Source organism: Passer domesticus, chromosome 4, assembly GCF_036417665.1.
Source record: "Passer domesticus isolate bPasDom1 chromosome 4, bPasDom1.hap1, whole genome shotgun sequence".
Lineage (NCBI taxonomy): Eukaryota > Metazoa > Chordata > Aves > Passeriformes > Passeridae > Passer > Passer domesticus.
In genome coordinates, this window is record NC_087477.1 from 66,878,233 (window position 1) to 66,903,377 (window position 25,145).

General features: G+C 36.6%; 1 protein-coding gene across 1 annotated transcript in view; it reads left to right on the forward strand.

Moving 5' to 3' along the window:
• The window catches only part of ADGRA3 (adhesion G protein-coupled receptor A3), a 54,340-nt gene extending 36,481 nt beyond the window's left edge, over positions 1–17,859 (forward strand). Inside the window, exons 10-19 of the mRNA XM_064418511.1 lie at positions 2,052–2,201; positions 4,581–4,742; positions 5,023–5,226; positions 6,333–6,546; positions 6,682–6,890; positions 11,415–11,539; positions 12,038–12,161; positions 13,693–13,838; positions 16,014–16,109; positions 16,277–17,859. Of these exons, the coding sequence (XP_064274581.1) occupies positions 2,052–2,201; positions 4,581–4,742; positions 5,023–5,226; positions 6,333–6,546; positions 6,682–6,890; positions 11,415–11,539; positions 12,038–12,161; positions 13,693–13,838; positions 16,014–16,109; positions 16,277–17,519 (2,673 nt within the window). The 3' untranslated portion in view covers positions 17,520–17,859. The remainder of the gene's footprint in view (positions 1–2,051; positions 2,202–4,580; positions 4,743–5,022; positions 5,227–6,332; positions 6,547–6,681; positions 6,891–11,414; positions 11,540–12,037; positions 12,162–13,692; positions 13,839–16,013; positions 16,110–16,276) is intronic.
• The last annotated feature ends 7,286 nt before the right edge of the window (positions 17,860–25,145 follow it).

A 25,145-nucleotide genomic window follows, 5' to 3' on the forward strand; every position in this document is an offset into this window, starting at 1 on the left:
TATAGTAGTAATGCACACAGTGAGATACTGATGTCCAGTTGATTGGGCTAACCCCGTTTTAGGCAAAAGATTTGTACTGCATGTTGTATAAGATGGGCTGACTTGCTCCCTCTATGTTCAGGTACTTAATAATGCTGACACAGCTTTTTGTTCTCCTCTGCTTTCCTGAGGACCCCTGAGTGCTAGCCAACAAAGATGGCAGGGGCAAGAAGGAAAAAAAGGGAATGCCTGTTCTGGCCCAAGAAAAACTTAGAGGTTGATATAACTATTCTGCTTTCCTCCTTTATATTCCTAAGAGTAGAGGTGCATGCCATGGCTTGGTCATATGAAACATGTTCGAGGGCTCAAGTATTCTTTCTTATTGACTGGTTAACAGAAGAGAGATGATGCTGGGGATCACTTTGTCCCTTTCTGGGACACAGAAAGGTTGTGTGTTAGTTTAAATAGAGCTTCAGTGCTGCTGGTATGCTTTTTCATCACCTGGGAATTCACATTTTTCTGCAAGGTCTGTGACAACTCAATGCCATTCCTGCCTATTTACCATAGCCCAGATGCTCAAGATAACTTAACGTTGTTATAACCGCTTTCGGTTAGGCAACATTTTTCAGGTTGTGGAAAAATGTTGCCAGCTTTGTGTTAGGAAGTTTAAAGTGTAACGATAAGATTGGAATCTTCAGAAAAGCAGAAGAATAATTTTCATATGTGAAGTAGATAACCTCCTATTATCCACTCGAAAATAAATGTACACAGGTATTCTATGCTGAATTTTTTTTAAAGGGAGAGGGGGAATGTTTTGGGTTTGGGAGTTGTTTTTACTTAGAAAAGTTGCCTTCTTTTTATGTGTAGTAGGTCTGGAATTTTTAGCAATATTCTGCGCAGAAGTTTCTTGTCTCTGAGAGTAATGTTAAATGTAATCATATTACAAGTATGCTTATAGCCTTTGAATAAAGGTAGTTGAACATCAGAACTTCGCCAAACATTTTAAATCAAGTAAAGGTTCATATGTAAAATAAAATGAAACCATTATAAGATTCTACAATAACATTCATTTTCTGCTGTTCTTGTTTCTGTATTGAACAAGTACAGTTTTAGGTGACAAGAAATTCATGATTAAAGAAAAAGTTCAAAGAAATCATAAAGAGTATCTGAATTTAAAGTTGACTTTGTTCAGTGTGTGTTATGACTTTGAACTTTATTTGCACTTTAAATGCATAACTTTTAGCATATTGATAAAAACTTAACTTCCATTACTCACATTGAAATTTATGTACAAGTGCTAAGACTGGCAAGGACAAATATATAGTTGTGCTTAGGTGGCACTTCTCAAATTCAGTAGGGCAGACTAGATATCTCCACAACCAAAAACCAGAGACAGAACCTCTGTAGTTTGGATTATCATGGATAAACAGCATCTGAACATGAGCTGATAACATTAGCACAGCTTTCCTGTGTACTATGTAAAATTTCCCATTTTTGGTTCCTGCTGGCTCAGGCATGTGGGTGTTGTGTATTATTTAGTGAAGAATTTTCCAGCATGGCGTTTGTTTCAGGAGTGAAATCATGACCTATGTCATAGTGAGATCTGTCTTGTTTTTTTGTGTGTGTATGCCGTTCCAAATGATTCCTGTAATTACAGAATTGAGAGTGAATGATGTGGCAGTGGTGTGTTTGAATTGGTTTTGGCTTCTCTTGCTATAAAATGCTATATTTAAAGAGCTTTGTGTTGTCATGCCTTGGCTTTGGTGAAAATAAAAATAAGCAGTTGACAATACTGTTTTGGAGGATTTTTCTCCTATTTTTTTTGGTGTAATACCTTTCTCCCTTCTAGGACAACAGCACAAAACCCAGTTGCTGGCTGCCAGTACAAACAGTAGTTCTCTGGCTTGTAGAAATGTTTTTGCTTACAGATAAAGTGGTGGTCCTTAGCTACTCAAAACACTGTGATACCTCTGGGAATTGCTCTCCTCTTTGGATCAGTGCTGATTTATTAATGGTGAAGTGTTGTCTCTATCTTGTCCTTTTTCAAATGCTCATGTTTGTTCTCTATTTAGATGCCGCTCAACCTCACTAATGCAGTGGCAACAGCAAGACAGCTCTTGGCTTACACAGTTGAAGCAGCAAATTTTTCTGATAAAATGGATGTTATTTTTGTGGCTGAAATGATAGAGAAATTTGGAAGATTTGCTGAAAAATATAAAGAGGTAACTGGATAATTTGCCATCACTTTTAAGATAACCAAAATGTTTGTCCTTAAGTATTCTGAGCAGTGAAATCTTCCCAACACTAGATGCAGACACTGAGTTAGTGGATTGTCAGATTCTATCCCATGTTTTTGTTTGTTTAGTAGGTCCCTGAAGTTGCTGACCCATGGTCACAGACTTTGCATTCGCGCTGAGATGATCCAGCATTCACTGGACCTGTAATGTGAGTAACACCTCTGGTCAGCACTGGAGCAGGGAGATAGGTACAGTAAGTCTGTTTTTATTTAATATGGAGTGGGTCACACAGGTTTTCATTGGTATGTTCTTACCTAAAAGCACAAATAATGAAAGCCTCAGAGATCCTCTCAATAATGAATAAAACAAGACTTACCTTCTCCCCTTCCACCGTGACAGACTGTCTTTATTCAATATTGAGCCATATCTCTAAGGTTTTCAGTACTCCTCTGTCTTGCAGGATATAACATAAGACATTAAAACAAAATCTTAGAGAACGCTCGTTGTTGGGGAGAAAAATGCAAGTAGTTGAATAGTCCCACCAGTGGGTAGAAACTCTCTGTTTCACTGCTGAACAGAGGTTATATTGATCTCACTGTACAGTGCATGTTGGGAAGTTGGAGACCACAGTGCTTTGAGTTTAAACTCATTCATAAAAAAAAAAAAGCCAAATTTTCCCTGTCTACCCCGCAGCAAGCCATAAATGCTGGTTCTACATCCATTGCAGAGCTCCTTAGGGGATTTTCATGTTAGACAATGTTTTTTTTTCTCAGTGGATTTTTTCTAAGCCAGCCTGTGATTTGCTGGTATATTTAAAGAACATCAGTACAATTTCATGTAAAAATTTTAGTAGCTATTAATAAAGCTTGATTTCTTCTCAGGTTCTTACTCTATGAACTTGTTCTTGACTCTGTTATTCATATTAGTTTCACTTACACCATCTTCTTATTCGTTCCCTAGTTTGTGCTAAAGGGGCTGTTCTGAAAGATTAGTACAATAAATAACAATTTATTAGCTCTTTCATATCAGAAGCAACAAGACAATTGTTCAGAAAGTTCTTCATTTAGAATACAGCTGGAAAAAATTGTTCTTACCTCGACAAGTAGGAGAAATAATAATGTATAATGTATTTTAAAAGCATGAAGCGACTTTAGTTCTGCAAATTCTGCTGGTTTATTCTAAAATCACTGTTTGTTGATGTGTAAAACTGGTTACTGTTTCTCAAGTAGTAATAAGTCATGTTAAACTTTTTCAATTAATTTAAGTTTGTTGTTGAAGATTTAATGAAAGGACTACGGCCTGCAAATGCTACTTAAGGCTCTGTGTTACACAAGAATTTTTACTGATTGCAAATTCTGTTCCTCAGAGAGCCAGTTCTCAAAATAACAAATACTTTTTCATTCCAATTCTTGCCTTTATATTTAAAGATTTCAAAAAAGAAGAGCAAATGACTGTGTTCTCTCCTTATTAGTAATATTCTGGAAAAAAAAAATGGGAAGCCTGCATAGTAAAGGAAATACCTTCCTCACCCTACCCATTGTCTCTTCAAGCTGAAAATTCCAGTCCCTAAATTTAGGCACTGTCAATTGCATTTCAGTCAATTTAACTAAAAATAATACTCATCTTTGCTTTTGGTCCAGTATTTGTCACTGCTCCTTAAATGTGAAAATCTGCCATAGGTCAATGTTGTCAATGTTGCTCATTATTTTTGGTAGAGTGGCCTAAATAAGTAAGTTCTCTTTATAGTTTGTATTTATTTTTCATACAGAAGGCAGGGTGAGGACTGTGAACTTAAAACAATGTAATTGATGGTTTGAAAGCAGCACTGGTACCTATGGATATTTGCTGTCCCTCTCATGTAAACCCGTGACCTAAAACAGGTCATGCAAATTTGAAAGCAAACAAGAAAGCAGTAAAAAAAAAGTTTGACTTGCTAAAAGGAAGCAAAATGGAAGGGTTGTATGCTAATTTTTGCCTGTTTTACTCTTTTCCTATTATCTTCTATCATACATGCAAACTGTATTATAGTTGATTTATAGTTTTGGTTTCAAGTTGACTAAATGGTCCTCTAAAGCAATTAGTACAGTCGAAGGTGGAGTATTGCTCCCCTTCCTTTTAATAAAATATTTATAATGGGTACTGCATAAACAGACACATTCTATTAGCACTACATTTTTCTTCAGTGGAAGTAAGTGTCTGAGTCAAAGCGTTTCAGTATCTCAACGTGCTGAGGTGATTGAAATAGGAGCAACGATTTTCTTTGTGCTTTTTGTGCTGCCAACTCACTTTGTATTATCTGATAATGACCCTCTCTGCTGAATGCTTTCATACCTATAAAAGAGTCTTGCTTCTCTTCCATGTTAGCTTGGTGACGTCATGGTGGACATAGCAAGTAATATTATGTTGGCTGATGAACGTGTTCTGTGGATGGCACAAAGGGAAGCCAAGGCTTGCACCAGAATTGTACAGTGTCTACAGAAAATTGCCATGTATCGCCTTGCAAATGGAGCGCAAGTTTATTCTACTGTAAGCATCAATTTATTTATTTGTTTATTTAGAAGAGGTTTTGCTTGCTCTTCAATTTGAATAGCTTTTAATTTTTCTAAATAAATGCTGGCATTATCTGAAATGCCTGCTATTTCTGAAGGGAGTAGAAAAATACTCTGGAAAGACTTATACCTGCCAGATAAAGCAAGATGGTTTTCTGGATTTGTTTTTCTGTGCAGACAGAGAATCCCTTTCAGATTATTTATTATCCTGTCTGTGGTGTGTAAAATAATTTCATGTTTGATTTTTGTTGTCACAGTATTCTCCAAATATTGCTCTTGAGGCCTATGTAATAAAGGCTGCTGGTTTCACTGGGATGACTTGCACCGTATTTCAGAAAGTGGCTACATCAGACCGTACAGGACTCAGTGATTTTGGGAGAAGAGACCCAGATGGAAACCTAGATAAACAATTAAGCTTTAAGTGCAATGTTTCAAATACACTGTCAAGCCTGGCTTTAAAGGTGGGATGCTCTTTGTTTCCCTACTGACTTTGTAATAATTTATATGAATGATTTGGCAAGCAAGTTCATTGTTACTAATTTCTACGGTTAATTTAGCATTTTTGTGTAATCCAAAATGACTGTGAGAAGAATTAAAAGGGAAAAAGGATAATAAAGCTTGATTATAAAATAGTTGTTTTAATGGACACAGATTTTAATAAGTAGGTGTGGCTTTCTTTATTGTAACTTTGTAAGTTGAAAGATCCTTTCAGACTTTTTCATAAGTATGGAAATTGAGACACTTCCTAGTTTGTAATAATATACCTTTATTGTTCTGTATTTTCACCTTAATTATGTATTAAATCAGATATTAGCAGTCTCCTTAAAAATGTGAAATATTCTGCTCAGAGTAATACTGTAATTAAGCATGAAATAGAAGATGGACCTGAGACGTTTGTTTTGTGTGTGCATGTCCATACATACACGCACACCTACCTATATGTATTACATCTATGTATGGGTGTGTATAAAATGGAAACACTTCCTCATATTCCATAAAAGTGGTGTTTTCATTTATATTCCCCAACTTACCAGTTTTTTTGCACTTAATTTTTGCTTGAATGTCACTGTAGGATGTATATTACAATTTATGCTTGTGTAATTCTATGAAATTATATGCATGCTTCTCACTCAAGTATTATTTATATACAAGTAAAACCACCCTGTTTGTACACAGCATTTTGTTTTGAATGGTACTAGTGCACAGTTACAGCATTTCTCTCTACTTGTGTTGGTTGCTGCCTCTAGTTGCTAATAGCCTAGTCTGGAAAAACTGTTGTAATACTTTACTGATACCAACTTTAACTTTACTCTCTGTAACAAGTAAGCTAACTGCAGAATCTTAACTTTTTTTTTTTTCCTTTAATAAAATGTTTTAAAACTTTAATAACTTGATTAAAATATTTTATCCTGGATTACTTGGAAACACTGTAAAACAGGTTGGTCACAATACATAGTCTGCTAAATGCATTCATCTCTGACTCTGTACATATAGAGGAGTTGATAATTTAGTCTCTGTAAAGAACATAATTTTCTCTTTTGAACTTTAAAAATCTGTTTGTTTCTAGAACACAATTGTAGAGGCCTCTATCCAGTTGCCAGCTTCCCTTTTCAGCCAAAAACAAAAAAGAGAAATCAGACCAGCAGATGAATCTGTCTACAAGCTTCAGCTTATTGCATTTCGCAATGGAAAGCTTTTCCCAGCAACAGGAAATTCAACAAATCTGGCTGACGATGGGAAACGTCGTACAGTTGTAACTCCAGTTATTCTTACCAAGATAGGTTTGTTTTTATTATTATTTTTTTATGATCTTTAGTAAACAGTTTTGACTCCCTTATTTTGATTAGTATGTATTCAGCATATGTGTTAGTTACATGCTGAGAAATTTATGTGCAAATGCATTTTCTTTGTAACAGATGGATTAGCTGTGGCCAGTCACCACGTTCCTATCAACGTGACGCTGCGGCGCATTGCGCATGGAGCAGATGCTGTGGCAGCTCAGTGGGACTTCGATCTCCTGAACGGACAAGGGGGATGGAAATCTGATGGCTGTCGCATCCTTCTGTCTGATGAAAATATTACAACCATTCAGTGCTACTCCCTCAGCAACTATGCTGTTTTAATGGTATGACACTTAGGGATTTAGTATTTTTCTGGAACTTAAAAATGTTTCAAGATACAATTCTGTTTGGTTTTTGCCTTGTGTTAAGGGAAACGAGCATTCCCATTTCACATAAAACTAGACAAAATAAATGCATTTTTAGTTTTTGCTTTCGTTGATGTAAATGTTGAGGTTAGATGAGGTTTAAGTGGAAATCCAAGTGTAATTAATTGGGTAATAAATAATTAATGAACAACTGGATATACTAGGAAAAAAAGAATTTTCATATGCAAAGTCCCATATTATAGGAAGACTTTTAATGAGTTACTTAATCAAATTCATGAACTTTTACGAACTTTAGTCTATGAATGTGAGGTTATCTTCAACTGTTACTGCTCTTTATTTTAAGCTATCTTCCCTGTGTTAGATTAGATTTGTTGACTTTGTCAGTTGACCAGAAGTGTTTCCCAGGTATTTTTTCCGTGATCCATAACCAAAGACAGTAATTTCACTCCAGATTAACTGTTAATTCACTAGTACATAAGCATGTTACCAGAAGACATCAGTGGAAATGGAAAAAATATCAAAACACTTAGTAACTATGACAAATATTTTTGAAATACTGATGAAAAACAGTATCCAAAATCTAGTCTAAGCATATTGGTATCAATAAAATTGTTAACCAGTTCTGAAGCATGGTGATAGAATAGACACTTCCTTTTAGTGCTCCTCATTTGGGAAGCTGAATTTCTTCTTTGTCTATTCTCAGAATTCTTAATTTTAGAGTCTGGCCTGAAACTTTCCTTTTAATAGATAGTGACTGCTACCCTGCTCATCAGTAATCTCTACAGATGCTCAGTTATAAAATGTGATACATGTATAAAATGGACTGGTAGTAAGCTGAGCAAAATATTACAAATACTAAATTTGGTATGGGGTTTGTGGCAGTTAATATGTTCCATGTGGAATTAAATATATATTTTTATGTAATCATACATGGAAGAAAGAGCACTCTTTTATGGTGATTAGTGGATTAGAATTTGATATTTTTCTTTAGCAACTCAGATTTTAAAAAAATCTTTCTCTGAAGAGAATTAAATGGAAATTACCAGGCTAAACTTATATAAAATTGATTTACATGCCAAGCTTTTTAAAAGAGCTCAAAGAAAGCAACTTTTCAATTTACCTTTGAAGGTACTGGTTTAAATTACTTTAAACTTCTGCAATCAAGTAAACTTCTACAAGTAATGTTCCTTTCTTTGATATTTTAAAAATATATAATCCTTTCCTAAAATTTAGCAGTATTTGTTAAAACAGAAATAAAATTCATTTGTATGTATAATATGCATATAAAGAGAGATTATGCTTTAAATTGGTCACATTTCTGTCACCTGGAGGAAGAAAAATGAAAAGCATGCTCAATCTGCTTGTATAAAGACTAGTTCTGAATTAACACGTGATAAGATTGTATTAATATTGTCTTGTAAATTATAGAGGGAACTGTTGACAATCAGAAATCAAATTAGAGAAAGGGCCGCTTTCTTCCTTTTCTGTCAGTAGCTAGCTCTTGTTGTATACTCACTCAAAACTGGTGTTCTTTAAATATTAAGCCACTTATCAAAATTTTAGGCTGTAGAGACTGGAGGGGGGGAGTAGGTGGAGGAGCCCAGAATAACACTCATCTGACAGATTTGCACACGGATAATACACTGCAGGAACTGGTGTCTATATGCTGCTAAAAAAGCTTTTCATAATGCCTTTCCTATATTAATGAAAAAAGCCATAATAGCCTATGTAATTTCTAGACTCCCATCATGTTGTGCAAGTCTGGGTTCTGGTCTCAGGCTCAGAGGAAGTTCTTTTGGGTTCAGTTTTAGAAGTTTCCTCTTTAATCCTGCAGTTGTCATTAACATCAAATAAGTAAAACAGCAGAGGCGGGAGGGACCAGAACGTGGTGGTTCATCACCCTGGCTGGGTGGGGAATGACTTAACCAGAGCTATTTCACTCTATTTTAATCTACTTTAGTACATTTATGTGTAGAAGAAAGGAATTTATAGTGTACTGACCTTCTTCATACATTTCAGAACATAACATGAAGTCTCTGATAAGGAAACATCACTGATTGCCTGGTTTTCTGATCTAGTGATTTAGGAAGATGTAGTTGTAAAATTCTGTATTTATTTGGAGATTACCTTCACCACTGTTTAATAATAGAAGAGATAAGCAGAAGGCTCAGCTGAAAACTCATTATTACAGACTGACCAGAGGAGAAAAACCCTTCTATAGTGGTTGAGAAGAAACAAGAGTTCTGCTAATTAACTATAAACTCCCCAGTATTCTTAATTCCATCTCTGCTGTTACTGTGCTGTCATTCTTTTTTACTTAATAATAATTTAGGATCAGTTTAGCTCAGAAATAACATTATTAGCTTCCCTTACTCTTTTTACTAAGTGTGATGAAAAATGTCAGTGCAATGGATAGAGAATTCCATTGATTTATTCCATTGGTCATTGGGTCAAGGCCTCGGCTATCTAGGAAAGGCATATACTGAGTTTCCTCACATGTTTTAGGAGATTATTGTAAATCTTGTGATTTTATAGCTCTCATTCTTGAAATTCACACCAATACACACATGAGATCTTGTTACCTGACACCAGTCTGGAAGCAGCAAGCAGAATTGTCCCATAGTTTCTGTTGCCTGGTACTCATGGGCCAGGTGTGACTAAACATTTGCTCATGCTTGTAACAGCAGGGACTTCTCAGGGATCCCCAGCTGCATAACAACTAGGCCATGGGTAGTGTTGAAATTGGATGACACTGGCTGCCTGAGGCGTAAATTCTTATGATCCTTTACCAGGTGCCAAAGAAAACCAAATAGATAAGAATCAAACTGACAGCCTGATTAAATTAGTGTGAAATGAGGTTGTTGAGTTAGTTAGGAATAACAAATTTATATTCTGATGAAAGAACAATTGAAGGTATGGTGAAGAGACTGTTGACTCTAATTTGATTGTAAGCCTCAATTCAAAAATTTTTTTTTCTGTCCATGAAATCAGATTACTGATCTTAAGCTTAAAAATACCACTGCTTTTTGTCAAAACAGACTGAAATTTCTTCCTAATCTTTTACCATTCTTTCTCCTTTTCCTCAGGACACTTTTGAACTTTGCAAACTCCAGAAGTTTAAGAGTAACTCACTCAGAATTATAAGGGAGAGATTTTTCTGTATCCTGTCCTTTCCAAAAAATTACTTTTAATAGATATTTTTCACTAATCATAGTTAAGTAAATTTACTGTATTTTGTGCTGGGGACTACAGTTCCTTCTGAGTTGTCATGTCATGTCTGTGTCCTCTCCCCACACCTGGAAGTCTAGTAAATTTTAACTGCTTCCAAACAGAATTATTTCTTCTTCTGAGTAAATGAAAATCTGGGTGGATTCAGAAAATTTAGTTGATGCTATAGAGCTGTTGAATTCTCTTAGAGTTATCAACTATCTGTTCTGGTCAAACATTAATCATAGAATAACAGTCTGGTAGGAACATCTGGTGCCATTTGGTCCAGTTAACCTGCTCAAAGTTTGACTTCCTTTAAAGTCAAATCTTACTGCTCCAGATCATATTCAGTCAAGCTTTGAGTATCTCCAGGGACACAGTTTCTTTGGGCAGTATGTGACCACTTCAAAATTTTTCTCCTGTATCCAATCAGAATTTTTGGTGTTTCTGATACTGTCAGTTTCCTTTCATTAGTGGATGGTTCAGCTCCAGGAAGAATTTGAGAGAGTTTGACTTAGTCTTCTTTATACCATCCCAGTAGGTAGTTTAATATAATAATAAGATTTCTCCCCTTTTCCTTTTCTTCTTAAAGATAAAAGACATTTTCTTCAGCCTCAGACACTATGCTTCAGCCTGCTAATCATCCTGGTGATCTGTTATACTTGCTCCATCCTGTATGTCAGTGTCTTTCATGTGCTGGGGAGCCTCAAACTGCAAGTTCTGCAGGGTGGTCTCTCAGTGCTAGAGAAGGGAAGGATCAGCTCACCCACTTGCTGTGTCAGCTGTGTCACTAACTCAGGTTGTTTTCTAATCAGTCCAGTGCCCAGCCTCTGTTTTTATGTGCATGGGATTATTCTATTCCAGATGCAGATCCTTTAATATTTTCCTGTCTTTGATGTTCTTTGGGCTCTTAAAGATAATCACAACTGAAACACCCAGTTACTCCACATCTGTACATAGAAATATTTTGAGATGAAGAAAATGGTGTGTTTCTGTAAGCTGCTGACCTCTCTGTATCTTCAAGAATATATGAAATTGAACTGTTCTATAAGAATTGTGACTGCATTTGTAAAGGTCAGCTAGAATAGCAGATAATTGCAGAAGAGACCCAGAAATAAGAAATATGTAATTGGAGAGTTGTTTTGGGACCAGTGGGAAAGGAAGGAAGACATTTCATCTAGAAGGTGTCTATTACTTGTTGTGTTCCCTTTGTCATTGTCTCACCCTCAAAAAATAGATACAGTGGACTAATGCTACTTTTGTTTTTGTTGTCAGGACTTGACTGGAGCTGAATTATATACGCAGCCAGCTGACCTTCTCCATCCAGTAATTTATGCCACTGCCATGGTTTTGCTCATGTGCCTGTTGATTATCATGGTCAGTTACATATACCATCACAGGTAGGAATCAAAATTACCAGACTAAGAAAATTAGTTTAATCATGCTTAGGACTAAGAGCATGATATAGGAAAGTGTTTTGTGCCTATAAAATTTGTTGATGCAAGCAAACAGTTATGCAAGTAGCTATTTCATCTTTCTTGAGCATGATCATTTAGCTGTCATAACCATGTCAATCCTTTAATTCTTCATTTTGCTTCATGATGGAAGAAGAGGCCATTCAATAGTCATGATAGAATTTTACAAACTGTTCAGCCTTTTGCATTTCTGTTGATGTGAAAGCTTGAATCCTAAAATTTTTAACTCAGGCCCCAAATAGATGTGTAAAGCTGGTAATAGGTGGGTGTTTTAATTTAAGATCATATTTGATTATAAAGTATGTGGTAGTCAAACAATCATTAACAGAAATTATATATTCTTTAGCACAAGAATATCTTGCTAGTTACTGAAAACTGTAATGTAGCTGTGTTTTATATTATCTAATTTGTTTCTTTTAACAGTGTGATCAGGATCAGTGTTAAAAGCTGGCATATGTTAGTTAACTTGAGCTTTCATATTTTCCTGACATGTGTGGTGTTTATTGGAGGCATAACTCAGACCAGGAATGCCAGCATTTGCCAAGCGGTAAGTAAAACTTGATTACTGGTTTTGTACTCCTGTATATGAATACGCTCCCCTTGCCACTTACAGAACTCTAATGCTGTATAGGCATTCATCAAAATATAAAATCTAGACAAAAAATTGGTGTTTTGCTTTTAAATCATCTAGTCCAACATCCCTGCAGTAAAGACAGACATCTTCAACTAGAAGATTGCTCAGAGCCCCAGCCAACCTGACCTGCAATATTTCCAGAGATGGGGCATCTAATACCTCTCTGGGCAACCTGTGCCTGTGTTTTGCTAGTCTCATTGTAAAAAACTAACTTTCTTACATCTGATATAAATCAACAGTCTTTCATTTTAAAGTCATTCCTCCTATCACTACGTGCCCTTGTAAATTGTGCAACAGTAATTTTTTTTTTCCCAAAATGCTACCACAGAAACTAAGTTTTATTGATCATTTCTGGTTTTGAGACTGACTTACTATGAAATTATTTTATCATTTCATGATGAAGGGGAGGGGACAAAAGTGTTTCAAGCGTCCATGCTTTATTGAGACTCCATTTTTATGATTTGCCCTTCTAAAATTTGGCCATTTCAATTCAGTTGCACTGTTTCAGTATAACAACAGTTGCTGCTTTCAAAAAATGTTTATGATATTGGTGAAATTTTAATTTATTTTTTTTTAATCTGGTGATTACAAAACTGTTCACGCCCCTCATTATAATATTCCATAATGCTTTTTGTTTGGATTTATTGGAGTTATTAGATTGATGGTTCAAAGTGTTGCAGTAAAATATATCCCTGATCTTTCTCCTATGTGTGTGCACACATCCACACACCTTTTTTCTTATCTTCCTTGAGACAGAAATCCTGGAGAAGAAACATTGCTATACAGATAGGCTGTTTGAGAGTTGTGTATTTTTACTGGTGACTGAAAAAGGCAAAAAACCCACTTGTAGTCAGTTTAATTGGATCTAAAGTGTTGCCTCTTCTTTGTGCATGTGCTGCCAGGGCAGTGTTGGCTTGTAAATAAGGCAGTAGAGGATAAGGAGACTCCATTGTGAAGCAGACTGCATAAATGTTTGGGCAGGTTAAACATCTAATGCACTTTCTTTATCTTCGCATTATGTTAAAATTGCTGATGAGTGTTGGCTGTCTGTATTTTGCCATCTGCTCCATACTTATCACAGTACCACAGTTTGCTGTTCCCTTACTTGTTTCAATTAGAATATCTGTAACACAGGACATTTTAAATTGTTTTGTAAAGTAGTTTCCTAAAGTGTATGATTGATATGTACACTTCTGGAATTGCTTTTCCCCTGTTGTTATGGTTTCCATGCATGGGTTTGCATTACATATATTTTTTGTTTTAAACTATAATGACTTGACGCTTAGAGTGGTCATATAAAATAAGAACGTTTTTTCTCTTGAATTGACCTTTTGAAAATTTCAGTTTTATGGTGAGTTGCAAGTTTAATGATTACTGTATAAACTTAGTAGAAAGGAAATATTTGGGGGTAATTCTTTTTTCTGTTGTCTATTTTTGTTTTAAGGTTGGGATAATTCTCCATTATTCCACTCTTGCAACAGTGCTGTGGCTGGGAGTGACATCTCGTAATATTTACAAGCAGGTAACCAAAAAAGCAAAAAGGTGTCAAGATCCTGATGAGCCGCCTCCTCCACCCAGGCCAATGCTGAGGTGAGTTGTTTGTTTCTGTGGCTCATATTTCCCGTTGTAGACACTTATATTCTGACCAGAAAATGTAAAAAGTTATTCCCCTTGTGTTCTCTCCAGGTCTGTAAAGTTCCTTTAGATTTTGTTGTTCCTCAGTGTTATGTTAAGAAGGATGAGCTGGAAGACTGTTGGTCTTAGTGGATTACAGATGCAGTCCTGGTTTGCTGATTGGTAAATTAAAAATCAGTAGTGTTTCAGCATCACCACTGAAGGTTTGGTTAGGACTTTAGATAGCAGCACAACCCATTAAATTGTCAGAAGAAAGAATGTGTAGAACTGTTAACAGAATTTAACATTGCAATTCAAGTAAATAAAATTAAATATATTCTCCAAGGATTTTTTCCAAATTATTTGAAAAATAGGAGTGTCACTTATTATCAAATGAAAATAGTGTTCTATGTGTGATGTTCCTCCTAGAATTTTCATTTCTGAAATCCCAGAAATGAGACAGACTAATTCTCTCTTAAATTCACATATATGCAATATTGTTACTAGAAAATACTGATGCACCTTGTTCATGTTGTCTCCTCAGCTTCTGGATATTAATTAAAAACTGCTACTGTGAAATTCTCCACAAGGTGGCAGAAGTTGATTAACTTTGATTAGTTACAGGCAGATATTTAAAGAACTTGATTTTGAATGTGCAGACACTGCAGAAAAACAGAAGTGCTTTTCTGATTATTTTCAAGTAACATTTTCAGTACTACATACAAATATTTTTAATCCCTTATTTATTACGAAGTTCCTTCTTTGGAAAACATTGCAGTAAAATTACCAGCCTCACATGCTCAGCTCTGCACAGACATGAACATGCCAGTTCAGATCTGAGCACCTGATCTCTGACAGTGGTAGTAGCTCTGGAGCAAGTATCCAAGAGAAGAATGGAGCAAACAGGTTTTATATTTTTCAGACTTTCTCTGTGTCCAACTTCCTGCGGATCAGGAATTTCCTCAGTCAGATAGATGTGTGATTTTTTTTATGGAAAGGCCACAGAAGGATTATTTTTTTTCAGTTGTCTTTTAAACTTGGGTTCAAAATAAAACTACCCATAATGTAGTACTTGTACAGAGATTTTTTTTGTCTGGTCAGCTCCTGATTGCTGCATCAAGATACAGAAAAAAACAGTGTCAGAATCTGATCTTGTAGGATTCATCAAGTAAATAATAAATTCAGTGTACCTTGATTTCCAAGAAAGTCATAATTTGTTTTGACTGTTGTTTTGTGTCTCAAGCGAGAAAAGAGTAATTTCTGGTGAATTACCAGAAATGCAGTGAAAAAGTCCAGGACCACCATAATAGGTGTCTCTTGTTGATAAAAAAAGAAAAAAACAAAAAACAAAAAACAAACAAAAAAAAAAAAAAAAAAAAACAAACAAAAAAAAAAAAAAAACAAACCTGCTCACCTGCATGTCACAATAATAGTTTTTACTTTTGAGTTCTGATCTGAATTTGGACTGGATTAATATAAGCTGAGTGCTGTTAATTTGACTGTTGATCAGTAATTATTATCTGCCACTAATGAATGCAATGTGAATTCATAGAAATCAGAATGAAAAGTGAGATATTCCAACAACATAGGCCCCTTTTCTTCTTGAAAGTTTTCAGTTTTCATGAATACCACCACAGGGAAGCAGGAAGTGTATACTATAAAATTACAGAATCCATTAAAAATATTAAAAAAACCAAAACCAACCTGCCATCTACTGAACTGCTGCCCCCAAACAACTTTCAACTAGCAGTGTATATAATATTAGGCAAGTTCATCTCTGGAACACAGGACATACCACTTAATATTTTCATTCTAAGTTTCCTAATTCTTTTCCAGCAGTTTACAACTTCTGACTGAGTGCTTTTGCTGCTTCCTTCTAACACTGTGTACTTTTGTTCAGTGTCTGCGAGTGGGAGGTGGGAGTGAGCAGCTTTGAGAGAAAGGCAGCTTACAACCGGAGGAGGGAAACTGTAGTGAGGAAGACTTAGCAAACAATTGATACTGCCAAAGCCCAAGCCTGATTCACCCTATTTAGTTTCATAAAGAGCTTGTATGCTTCCCAAATCCTGGAAAGGTCTAATTTCCCTCATGGTTACTTAAAAAAATCCATTGCACTTAAGCAGCTGCTAATAAATTGGTTTTACTTTTTAGGTTCTACCTTATTGGTGGAGGGATCCCTATCATAGTTTGTGGAATAACAGCTGCAGCAAACATCCGAAATTATGGCAGCAGACCTAATGCACCTTAGTAAGTACCCTAAGACTTCTTAGGCTTGCTTTTCTCTGAGTACTTGTTGCAATTAATTCTGATTCTTCCTGAAAACATAGCACAGACAAGATCATGTCAATGAACTGAAAAAGCATAATTGACTTGAGCGAGATGTTAATTTATTCTTTGGTTTGTTTCTTTTGCAGTTGCTGGATGGCTTGGGAACCTAGCTTAGGAGCATTTTATGGACCTGCTAGTTTTATAATTTTCATAAACTGTATGTATTTCCTCAGCATATTCATACAACTAAAGCGTCACCCTGAACGCAAATACGAGCTGAAGGAACCCGTTGAGGAGCAGCAGCGTCTGGCCACCAACGAGCACGGGGAACTGGCCCATCAGGATTCATTGTCAGTGTCCCTGGTGTCCACATCTGTTTTGGAGAATGAGCACAGTTTTCCAGCACAGCTTCTGGGAGTGGGCCTTACATTGGTTTTGTATGTTACGCTGTGGATCTTTGGAGCTCTGTCCACCTCCCTGTATTATCCTATGGACCTGATCTTCAGCTGTTTTTTTGGGGCAACATGTTTATGTCTCAGTGCCTTTCTTATGGTGCACCATTGCATTAACAGGGATGATGTCAGGCGTGCTTGGATAACAACTTGCTGCCCAGGAAGGAGTACCTATTCAGTGCAAGTTAATGTGCCTCCCTCCAGTTCCAGTGGAACCAACGGAGAGGCCCCAAAATGCACTAACAGTAGCGCAGAATCCTCATGCACAAATAAAAGTGCCTCAAGCCTAAAAAATTCGTCTCAAGGTTGTAAACTAACTAACTTACAAGCTGCAGCAGCTCAGTGCCACCCTACTTCTCTGCCATTGAACACAGGTACTCAACTTGATAACAGTCTGACTGAACATTCAGTAGATAATGACATCAAAATGCACGTAGCTCCATTAGAGGTACAGTTTCGGACAAACGGACACCCAAGCCGGCACCATAAGAACAGGAGCAAGGGCCATCGTGCCAGCAGGCTTGCAGTGCTGAGGGAATATGCCTACGACGTTCCCACGAGTGTGGAAGGAAGTGTGCAAAATGGCTTACCCAAAACTCGCCAGAGCAACAGCGAAGGGCACTCCAGGAGCCGAAGGGCCTATCTGGCATACAGGGAACGTCAGTATAACCAGTCCCAGCAAGAGAGCAGTGATGCTTGCAGTACACTTCCAAAAAGTAGCAGAAATACAGAGAAAACAATAGCTACCAACAACAAAAAAGATATTCTGAGGAAACCAATAGCAGCCGAACTTGAAAACCAGCAAAAATCTTACGGCTTAAATTTAGCCATCCAGAATGGGCCACTTAAAAGCAGTGGACAGGATGGACCTTTGCTCACTGCAGACAGTACTGGTAATATTAGAACTGGGTTATGGAAACACGAAACTACTGTGTAGCATTATAATTCTTTGTGGGATGAATCCATATAAACTGTGATTACACATTCCTTAAAGCTATTAACACTTTTAAAGACTGTTTACAAACTGTAGGTACTTAATGCAGGGAGGGAACAAAGATAATATGCCAAGCAAAAAAATTGTATGCATTATTACCTTTGCTGTTGTTACAAAGATGAACTCTTGCTTGGTATTTTGTGAAATTTTTTTGAAGTGTCAGTCTTGAGAGATGCAGAACACAACTTTGTACATTTTTTTTTTACCTGTAACCCTGCAGATGTGTCCACAACACATTTCAAATTTGTATTTAAATGTATAATAAATAGTATTTTCCCCAGCAGCCCAAAGTTGCACTTTTTTGTTGAGTTTTTAAAATACTACTGCACTGAATGTCATATTGATTTTGCTGTTTCATTATCTGAAACTTATGAGCTTCCATTACCAAGAAAATACTGAAGTTACAGTTTTCTACACTTAGATTGTTGACACCTCAGTGTAAAAAAGATAATATTTTGTATCATTCTGCTGCTGTGACCAATTTGAAGTTGTAGTTGCAGAGTGGTGCTTGTGGTTGTACCTGTTTCCAGCACCTATACCCATTTAGCTAAAGCTATGTGTATTAAATAGCAAAAAATGCTTCTGTATTACTGAGTACTGATACAACAACTCAGCCTTTAAGCAGAAAATGGAATTGTATATGCTTGGTTAATTGGTTACCTTCTTCAGACTTGCCACTTCTGGGTGTTTTAGTTAAGTGTATCTGAGTTATGATACAGATTTAACATTGTCCCTACTCAAATACCGTGTTATAAACTCATTCAGATATGTTTAATTACTGCTTGCCAGCCTCTAGTAGTCTGACAGTTTGAAATAATCTTCGATTAGTTTGTATGAACCTCTTGTACAAACCTCTGCAGTAGGACAGTGTTGTTAGAGTTTGGGTTCTATTTTTACTTCTTGTGGGTAGTTACCATTTAAGAATTCTTTCAGGAACATTTTGACAGGTGTATGACTCAGTTTTCATTGCTATTCGATTTTCCTGGTTTCAGGAGAGGTGGTTTTTAGCTTGTATCCAACTTTACAGCTACCATAAGGATAGACTCTCAGAAAAAACTGAGTTTATTACCAAAGAAAAGAATTTTAACTAAATATAAAAGCATATAATACCTCTTTTAATTCTATTTGGTAAGGTTTCTACACATCTTAGACAACTGACTGCTTTGTAATTCGTATTTGTGTGTTATTTGGTACAGGAGGATTCCTTTTGGTAGAAGAAATGCAGTTTGGGACCTAGAAGTCAAAACCAGCAACTTGATCCTTTTCCATTCCAAATGCTGGAATGGAATTACCCACAAGAAGTAAAAATAGAACCCAAATTCTAACAGCACTGTCCTGCTGCAGAGGTTTGTACAAGAAAAGAAGTCCAGAATACTGAACTGCAGACAGTAAGGGCATGTCCTAGGAGCTATTCACAGTCTGTGGCTCAAACTGAGATACTTTTGCAGTGTATTTAATCAGGTGTCGATACTGTATTTTTTCATAGTAACAAATGTATGTACTCATGCAAATTATTTAAGCCAACTTTTTATCTTTAAAATTATAGTGCTGGGAAAATGTAATTCCTGTATTATTATACACGAAAGATACTGAAACAGTCCATAGATTATTTATTATCTGAACAAGGTATGATAGGGGCTTAGGGTAGGATCAGTTATCCCTTAGAATCTGCTTTCCCATTGCTTTTAGCCCTTGCCCCCTTTTCATAGGTTTGCTTGGATCCAAAGATCAGTTTAGTATTTCTTGAAACCCTCCTTTAAAATTCATTCTATGTGTAATACTTCTGCATAGCTTGATAGTTTGCCCTGTTTTGATGAGAGAAGAAAGCTTTTCTCGTAGTAGCTAATAAACTGACTAGCCTCGGTACAGACAGGGTCATTAATGTAAAATATTTCTTAAATCATCACTCTGATAAACTAACAAACATGCTTAGTTCACTCACTGCTATATACATAGCTACATTTGCTTTTTGTCTAACAAGTGCTTTGGCTCAGATGATAAATTAAGACATTGTTCTCTGATACAGTCTTGACAAACACAATGATACTCTCATCTGCTGCATTTTTCATGAAGAATCTTAAATTGAAAGAATTTCTGTAAATGAAATGTGGAAAGCAGGTTATTAGACTCTGTAAAAGAGGGAATATTCAATATAGTATCTTATTAGGAAAATTAGAAACAGAAAATCATCAGGCTTTTTTCCTAATAATGTAAAGCAAGCTTATTTTCAGAATTGTAATTAATCTTCACATGAAAAACCACCTAAATTGCTCCAATGCAAAAGAAAAAACCCAAAACAAAACCACAAAAAGCTTATTTTGGCCTTCTCAATGGGAAGTGGATCAATGAGAGAATAGCTACAATCATTAATCAAATATATAAAGGAAAGTGGATAATACAAAGTGGGGGCAGTTTGTGTTATCTACCAAAAAATGGAGAGACTAGAAATGGTGGTTGGGGCTGGTTGCCTCAATGTTAACATGAGTGTATTTGTGCAGTCATACTACTGGCAGAAGCAGACTTTGCAAAGCATCATGGGTGTAGTGGAAAAGAGTATAAGCACACCCTGTATACGGCTAAAAAAGTTTTGGTGGTTTTATCATAGAATGTTAAGGGTTGGAAGGGACCTTAAAGGTAATTAGTTTCAACTGCCCCTGCCATGGGCAAGGACACCTCCCACTAGACCAGGTTACTCTAGGCCATGTCCAACATGGCCTTGAACACTGCCAGAGATGGAGCATCCACAGCTTCCTGGGCATCCTGTTTCAGTATCTCACCACCCTTAAACAATTTCTTCCTAATACGTAACCTGAATTTCCCCTCTTCCAATTTGTGCCCCTTACTGTTTGTCGTGTCACCACAATTCCTGATAAAGAGCTCCTCTCTGACTTCCCTGTAAGCCCCTTCAGATCTGGAAGGTGCTATGAAGTCTACATAGAATCTTCCATCTTGCTGCCTCATGTTGATTGTTAACTGCATTTTTGACTTTGGCATACAGTCTCATTTGCACCTTAATTTGGGAAGAGGCATCTCTTGTTAATTGAATCTCCCCCATTTTCAGAACACCTGCAATGCTAATAATTTAAGCTTCGTGTAGGTTAAGAAATATTTCAGATGTTGGAAGAAACAATGACTTTTTATTAAGTTCGTTCATTTTTACTTAGTTATGTTTTGACCACTTCTGTTAACACTGTGCTGCTTGCTGAAGCTGTTGATGTCTTGTATTGCTGCCTTTTCACATCCCTGAGCAAAGTGAAGGATCAGTTTGCATTGGTTTTATTGGGTCGTAGTATCTAGGTCTTAGAATAATAGCATAGACATCTGTGAGAAGTACTACTCTCCTTGGAGTTCAAGATTATCATAAAACATGAAAAAAAGCATCTAATTTAAATCAACACACTGAATTTTTAATCCCTACTTTCAAAAAAGGGGAACCTGTTGTGTTATAGGAGTTTGGTTTTAGTTTAAGTGAGGCTTATATACCTTTTCTTCCCAGATTGGTTGAATATGGATATATGGGGAGATGGAGGAGGAAATTACTTGCTGAATGAATGCAGATGTACAATTTATTTTATAGAGAAGAGTCAAGTTTTGAAAACTGTTAATAAGATTGTAAGTATGACAAGCCCATTAACATCACAGCTGAAATTTGCCTCATTGTAAGCAGGCAGAAAATGCCAGTCCTTGGCTACAGGTGAGGAAAGCAGCTGTCTGCCTGCTCCACTCACCTGGCCACTTCTGAAGAGCCCTCACAGAGCTTACAGCAGCTTCTCTGCTGGCTGAGATTGTGGCTCCCCCATGCATTGTAGACAAAATACAGAATTGTGGAGGATGGCTCTAGAGAGCTGAAAAACACAAACTAAAAGGTCAGTGCAGAAATGAGCTTGCTGACATTCTTAAAGCTTGTAATCAGCTGGCTGTGAGTCGTGTCTGATGTGACTTTATCATGAAAAAGCCAAACAACCTTTAAACACCTGTAATCCCAAAGTACACAATTTGAATATACAAATTAAGTGCTTAGCTGAACGTGGCATTTTCTCTGAAGTCAGCATTTACTCAGTAGAATAGTATGTATAATTCTTATATTCTTTAAGCATTGTAATGAGGAAAGACTAAATATTAGTGAGATAAAACCAAGGGGAAATTTTTAGTTTCTATTAGATGAAGATTCTTGAAAGCTTGTAATTTTTTGCATTTGATACTTAATTGTTGCTTATAGTAAGAGTTTGATATACCTCTTCAAGTGGGCCATCAGCCTCAAATCCAGTAATTGTGTAAATGAAAGAGAATGCTAAATGTTAGTATAGATTAATTTTTAGATTTTAGAGATTGTTTCAGAGACATACTGTTCATAAAGTGACTAAAGAAAAGATTTTTTTTACCTTTCATATAAATGTTTTATCTTCTAAGTGTAAATTTCAGCTTTCACCTAGAGGAGGAGGGCTGCAGCTCACTTGGAAAGCCTAAAGGGCCTAAAGTATGAATCACTATGTAATTCTTGATAGGATAACCCTTTCTTGCAATACACACCTGACATTTTCACTTCATCTGCTTACAAGTTCTATTTGCTGTCTGTGATCGTTCTGTTTCAGCATCGAATATTCCTCCAGCAGCCTTTTTCCCAATCTGTTGCCAGCTACAAATTAACACAGATTGTCTTCTGCTCTCCCAAACAGCCTTCTACATTGTGACATTGTGGAGCAGCTTTCTGAATTTTTTGCAGCAATTTTCCTTTAGTTCACAAATGAGTACATTTTTCCTATAAGGCAGAATCCAAATCTGAACAGCAAAAATCTGCAGTATGCAGGGACTCTGTTTCATTTTCATCTATTAGCTGATGGTGTTTGTATTGGATTCAACTGATGAAACAGAAACATGCAGAAATGACAGTTTGCTTCCTAGGGAAGGAGGCATCCTTGCTAATATTTGGAGCTGCTAAGCAAGACATTTGAAATAAATACTTGGATGTAGTTTGCATCTAATGATTAAGAGGCTCACTTCTAAAGGTGCCAGGCACACAACTTTGACAGGCTCTTAGAGGAGCTGTGATACATGAACTTGTCAATTCTCTTGACACATAGCACTTAGCTGGATCATGCCACCATTTAATTTTCAGCTCTTATGGGCTGGAGCTGTACTACTATTACAAATTTCAAGTAAAACTATACTTGAGTTTAGTTATGCCTTGGTAACTACAAGGCACGTAGTGTTCGCAGGGAAGATATTGATATGAAGTAGAAGAGGATATTATTAAATATTAAATGCAGTTGCAGATGTAAAAATATCTTCTCAGACAGTCTCAAAACTGTCTCAAGATTTGATAAACAAACAATCACCAGTACTTTGCTCCTTCCACATATGGGTAATGAACAATCCAAAAGATTGCTCTAAAATGCTGCCATTTTGAAGTGCCATACACAGTTGGCCAGTACCTCTCAGCTGAAAGATGACCTGGATGTGGGAACTGTCATCAGTCAATGGACGCATCCCTGATGATGACTTACATTGTCTTATCCTCTAAAAAAATGTCATCTGGTTATCCCATAGCTGCAGTTTTATCTGAACCTTGTGGACATCACAAGCTTTGGAAAAAAGCCTCATTCCGAGTTAGAACAGTTGTATGTTACAAACCTACAAACTGTAGGTTTCCAAGAAATGCATCTTTCGATGTAAAATGCAGACAATGATAACAGAATGTACAGTAGTGTCAGCTCCTCCCTCCAGTTCGTGGCTCAGCTTTCCTGTCACCTTCAACAGCCACCTTTTTGATAAAACTGATCTATACTTAGAGATTTTTTTATCTTTTTTTTTTTTTCCGCATTATTAAGTAAGTTAGCTGCTTGGCAAGTTTCATTCATTAAAGATACCAGCTCAACTGGCGTGGTTCCTCTTGCCTGTTACATTTTACCCCCTTATTGTCAGTATTCCTGGATTCAAGAACAGGAACAAAAGCCAGTTTAAGTCTTCTTCATTAGTCTTGTAAAGAAGTCCTAAGTATCCTCATGTACAAAGGAAAGCTTGGGTAACCAGATCAAAATCTTAATACTGCTTAATAGGTAAAAATATCTTCAGTGTGGAAAAGATAAAGAGATGAAGCTGCTCTGAGGAGTGCCCTAGGAGTCCCTAGTGTCTAGACATGGTGATAATGCTGGAGTTTAATTGCTGACATCTGACTGTTCTAATTCAGCCCCTACCAACCTCTTTTTGAAGCTTTTCTCTGCAAACATGCAGGCAGACCCAGGAGTGTCATGAAAAAATTACTCCGAATAAGGTTACATGCCAGAACTACCACAGCACTAAATGGCCAAAGCCATCCAAGGGATGATCTGTGTTCCCAAAACACCGTTTTAGAACAGTGTAATTACTACCATCCTAGGACCAGGGTAAAATTACTTCTTCCCTGCTGCTGAACAGCTTATGCTCATCTTAAATTTGCCCATTTGGAGGTCTTCTTCCCTTCCCGACCCCCATGAAGTTAACAGGTAACAGCTGTTAACTCAGCAAGTTAACTCAGCTTGTCAAACACATATGTCATGTATCTTTCCTAATGGGAAATTTCCTGAGTTCCCAATATACATATTTTTTTTCCTAAAGATGTGTATTCTAATGAGCAAAACCTAAGAAGCCTACACCAAGTCTCTTGCACGCCATTGCCCTTCCCCCTGAAAAACTGGCTTCTGCTGCAAGGTGGCTTTATGTACCTGGGAAGCATTTTATAAAGCTTTATTCAATACTATTTCAATTGAAGCATAGATGATAAATTTCTGCAAGGCCACAGTATTTCTTCTGTGAGACAACTGTTCACCTGTGTAAGGATGATGGGCTCTATGGTAGCATGGCATCATTATGAGTCTGGTCTAGAAATGTTAGAGGTTGTCTGAAAGTGTTTCTAAGACCTGCTATATTATTCCTGTTACTTTTCTTAAGCTCTTTAACAAGTATCATCTTAGCCTTGTCTTCTTGAGCAAACAGTATATCATCATTCTTAATGCACAGAAGAACACCTAGAGAAAATAAAAAGCTCAACCCTTTTATTTCTGAAAGCACATGACAGAAATTCTAAATATGTGCCTACTTGCCAACATAATTCATAATAGGCTGTTTATATAGCTCTATTAAAAAAAAAAAAAGACACAATCATCCATAAGGAAATTGGTTCTTTTCAAACTGTGCCTGCTGAAAAGATTCAAGTTACTGTTACAGTGCATTTTTTCATAAGGGCAAGTTTTTCAATTTATTACAGAACAGATGTCCAGAGCTACAAAGAATGCTTTTTAATGCTCACATCTTGCCTCCTGTGCTCTACCATTTCCATTGCATGTTCTTTACAGATGAAGTTGAAGTCAGGGTGCTGTCAGGCAGGCATTTTGAAGGGGAGCTGCTGGTACCACGTGCCTTGTGATAATGAGGCCCTAACTTGTTTCACAGATGTAGAATCTCAGTGATCCAATGTCTCACTAGCCATGATCAAATCCAGCCTTGGCAGTCAGAGTTGCCTGCTAACTGTAAGGTATTGCTCATCCAGAACAGCATGCTAAAAATTCAGCAGGAAGAAAATTCATCTCCTTT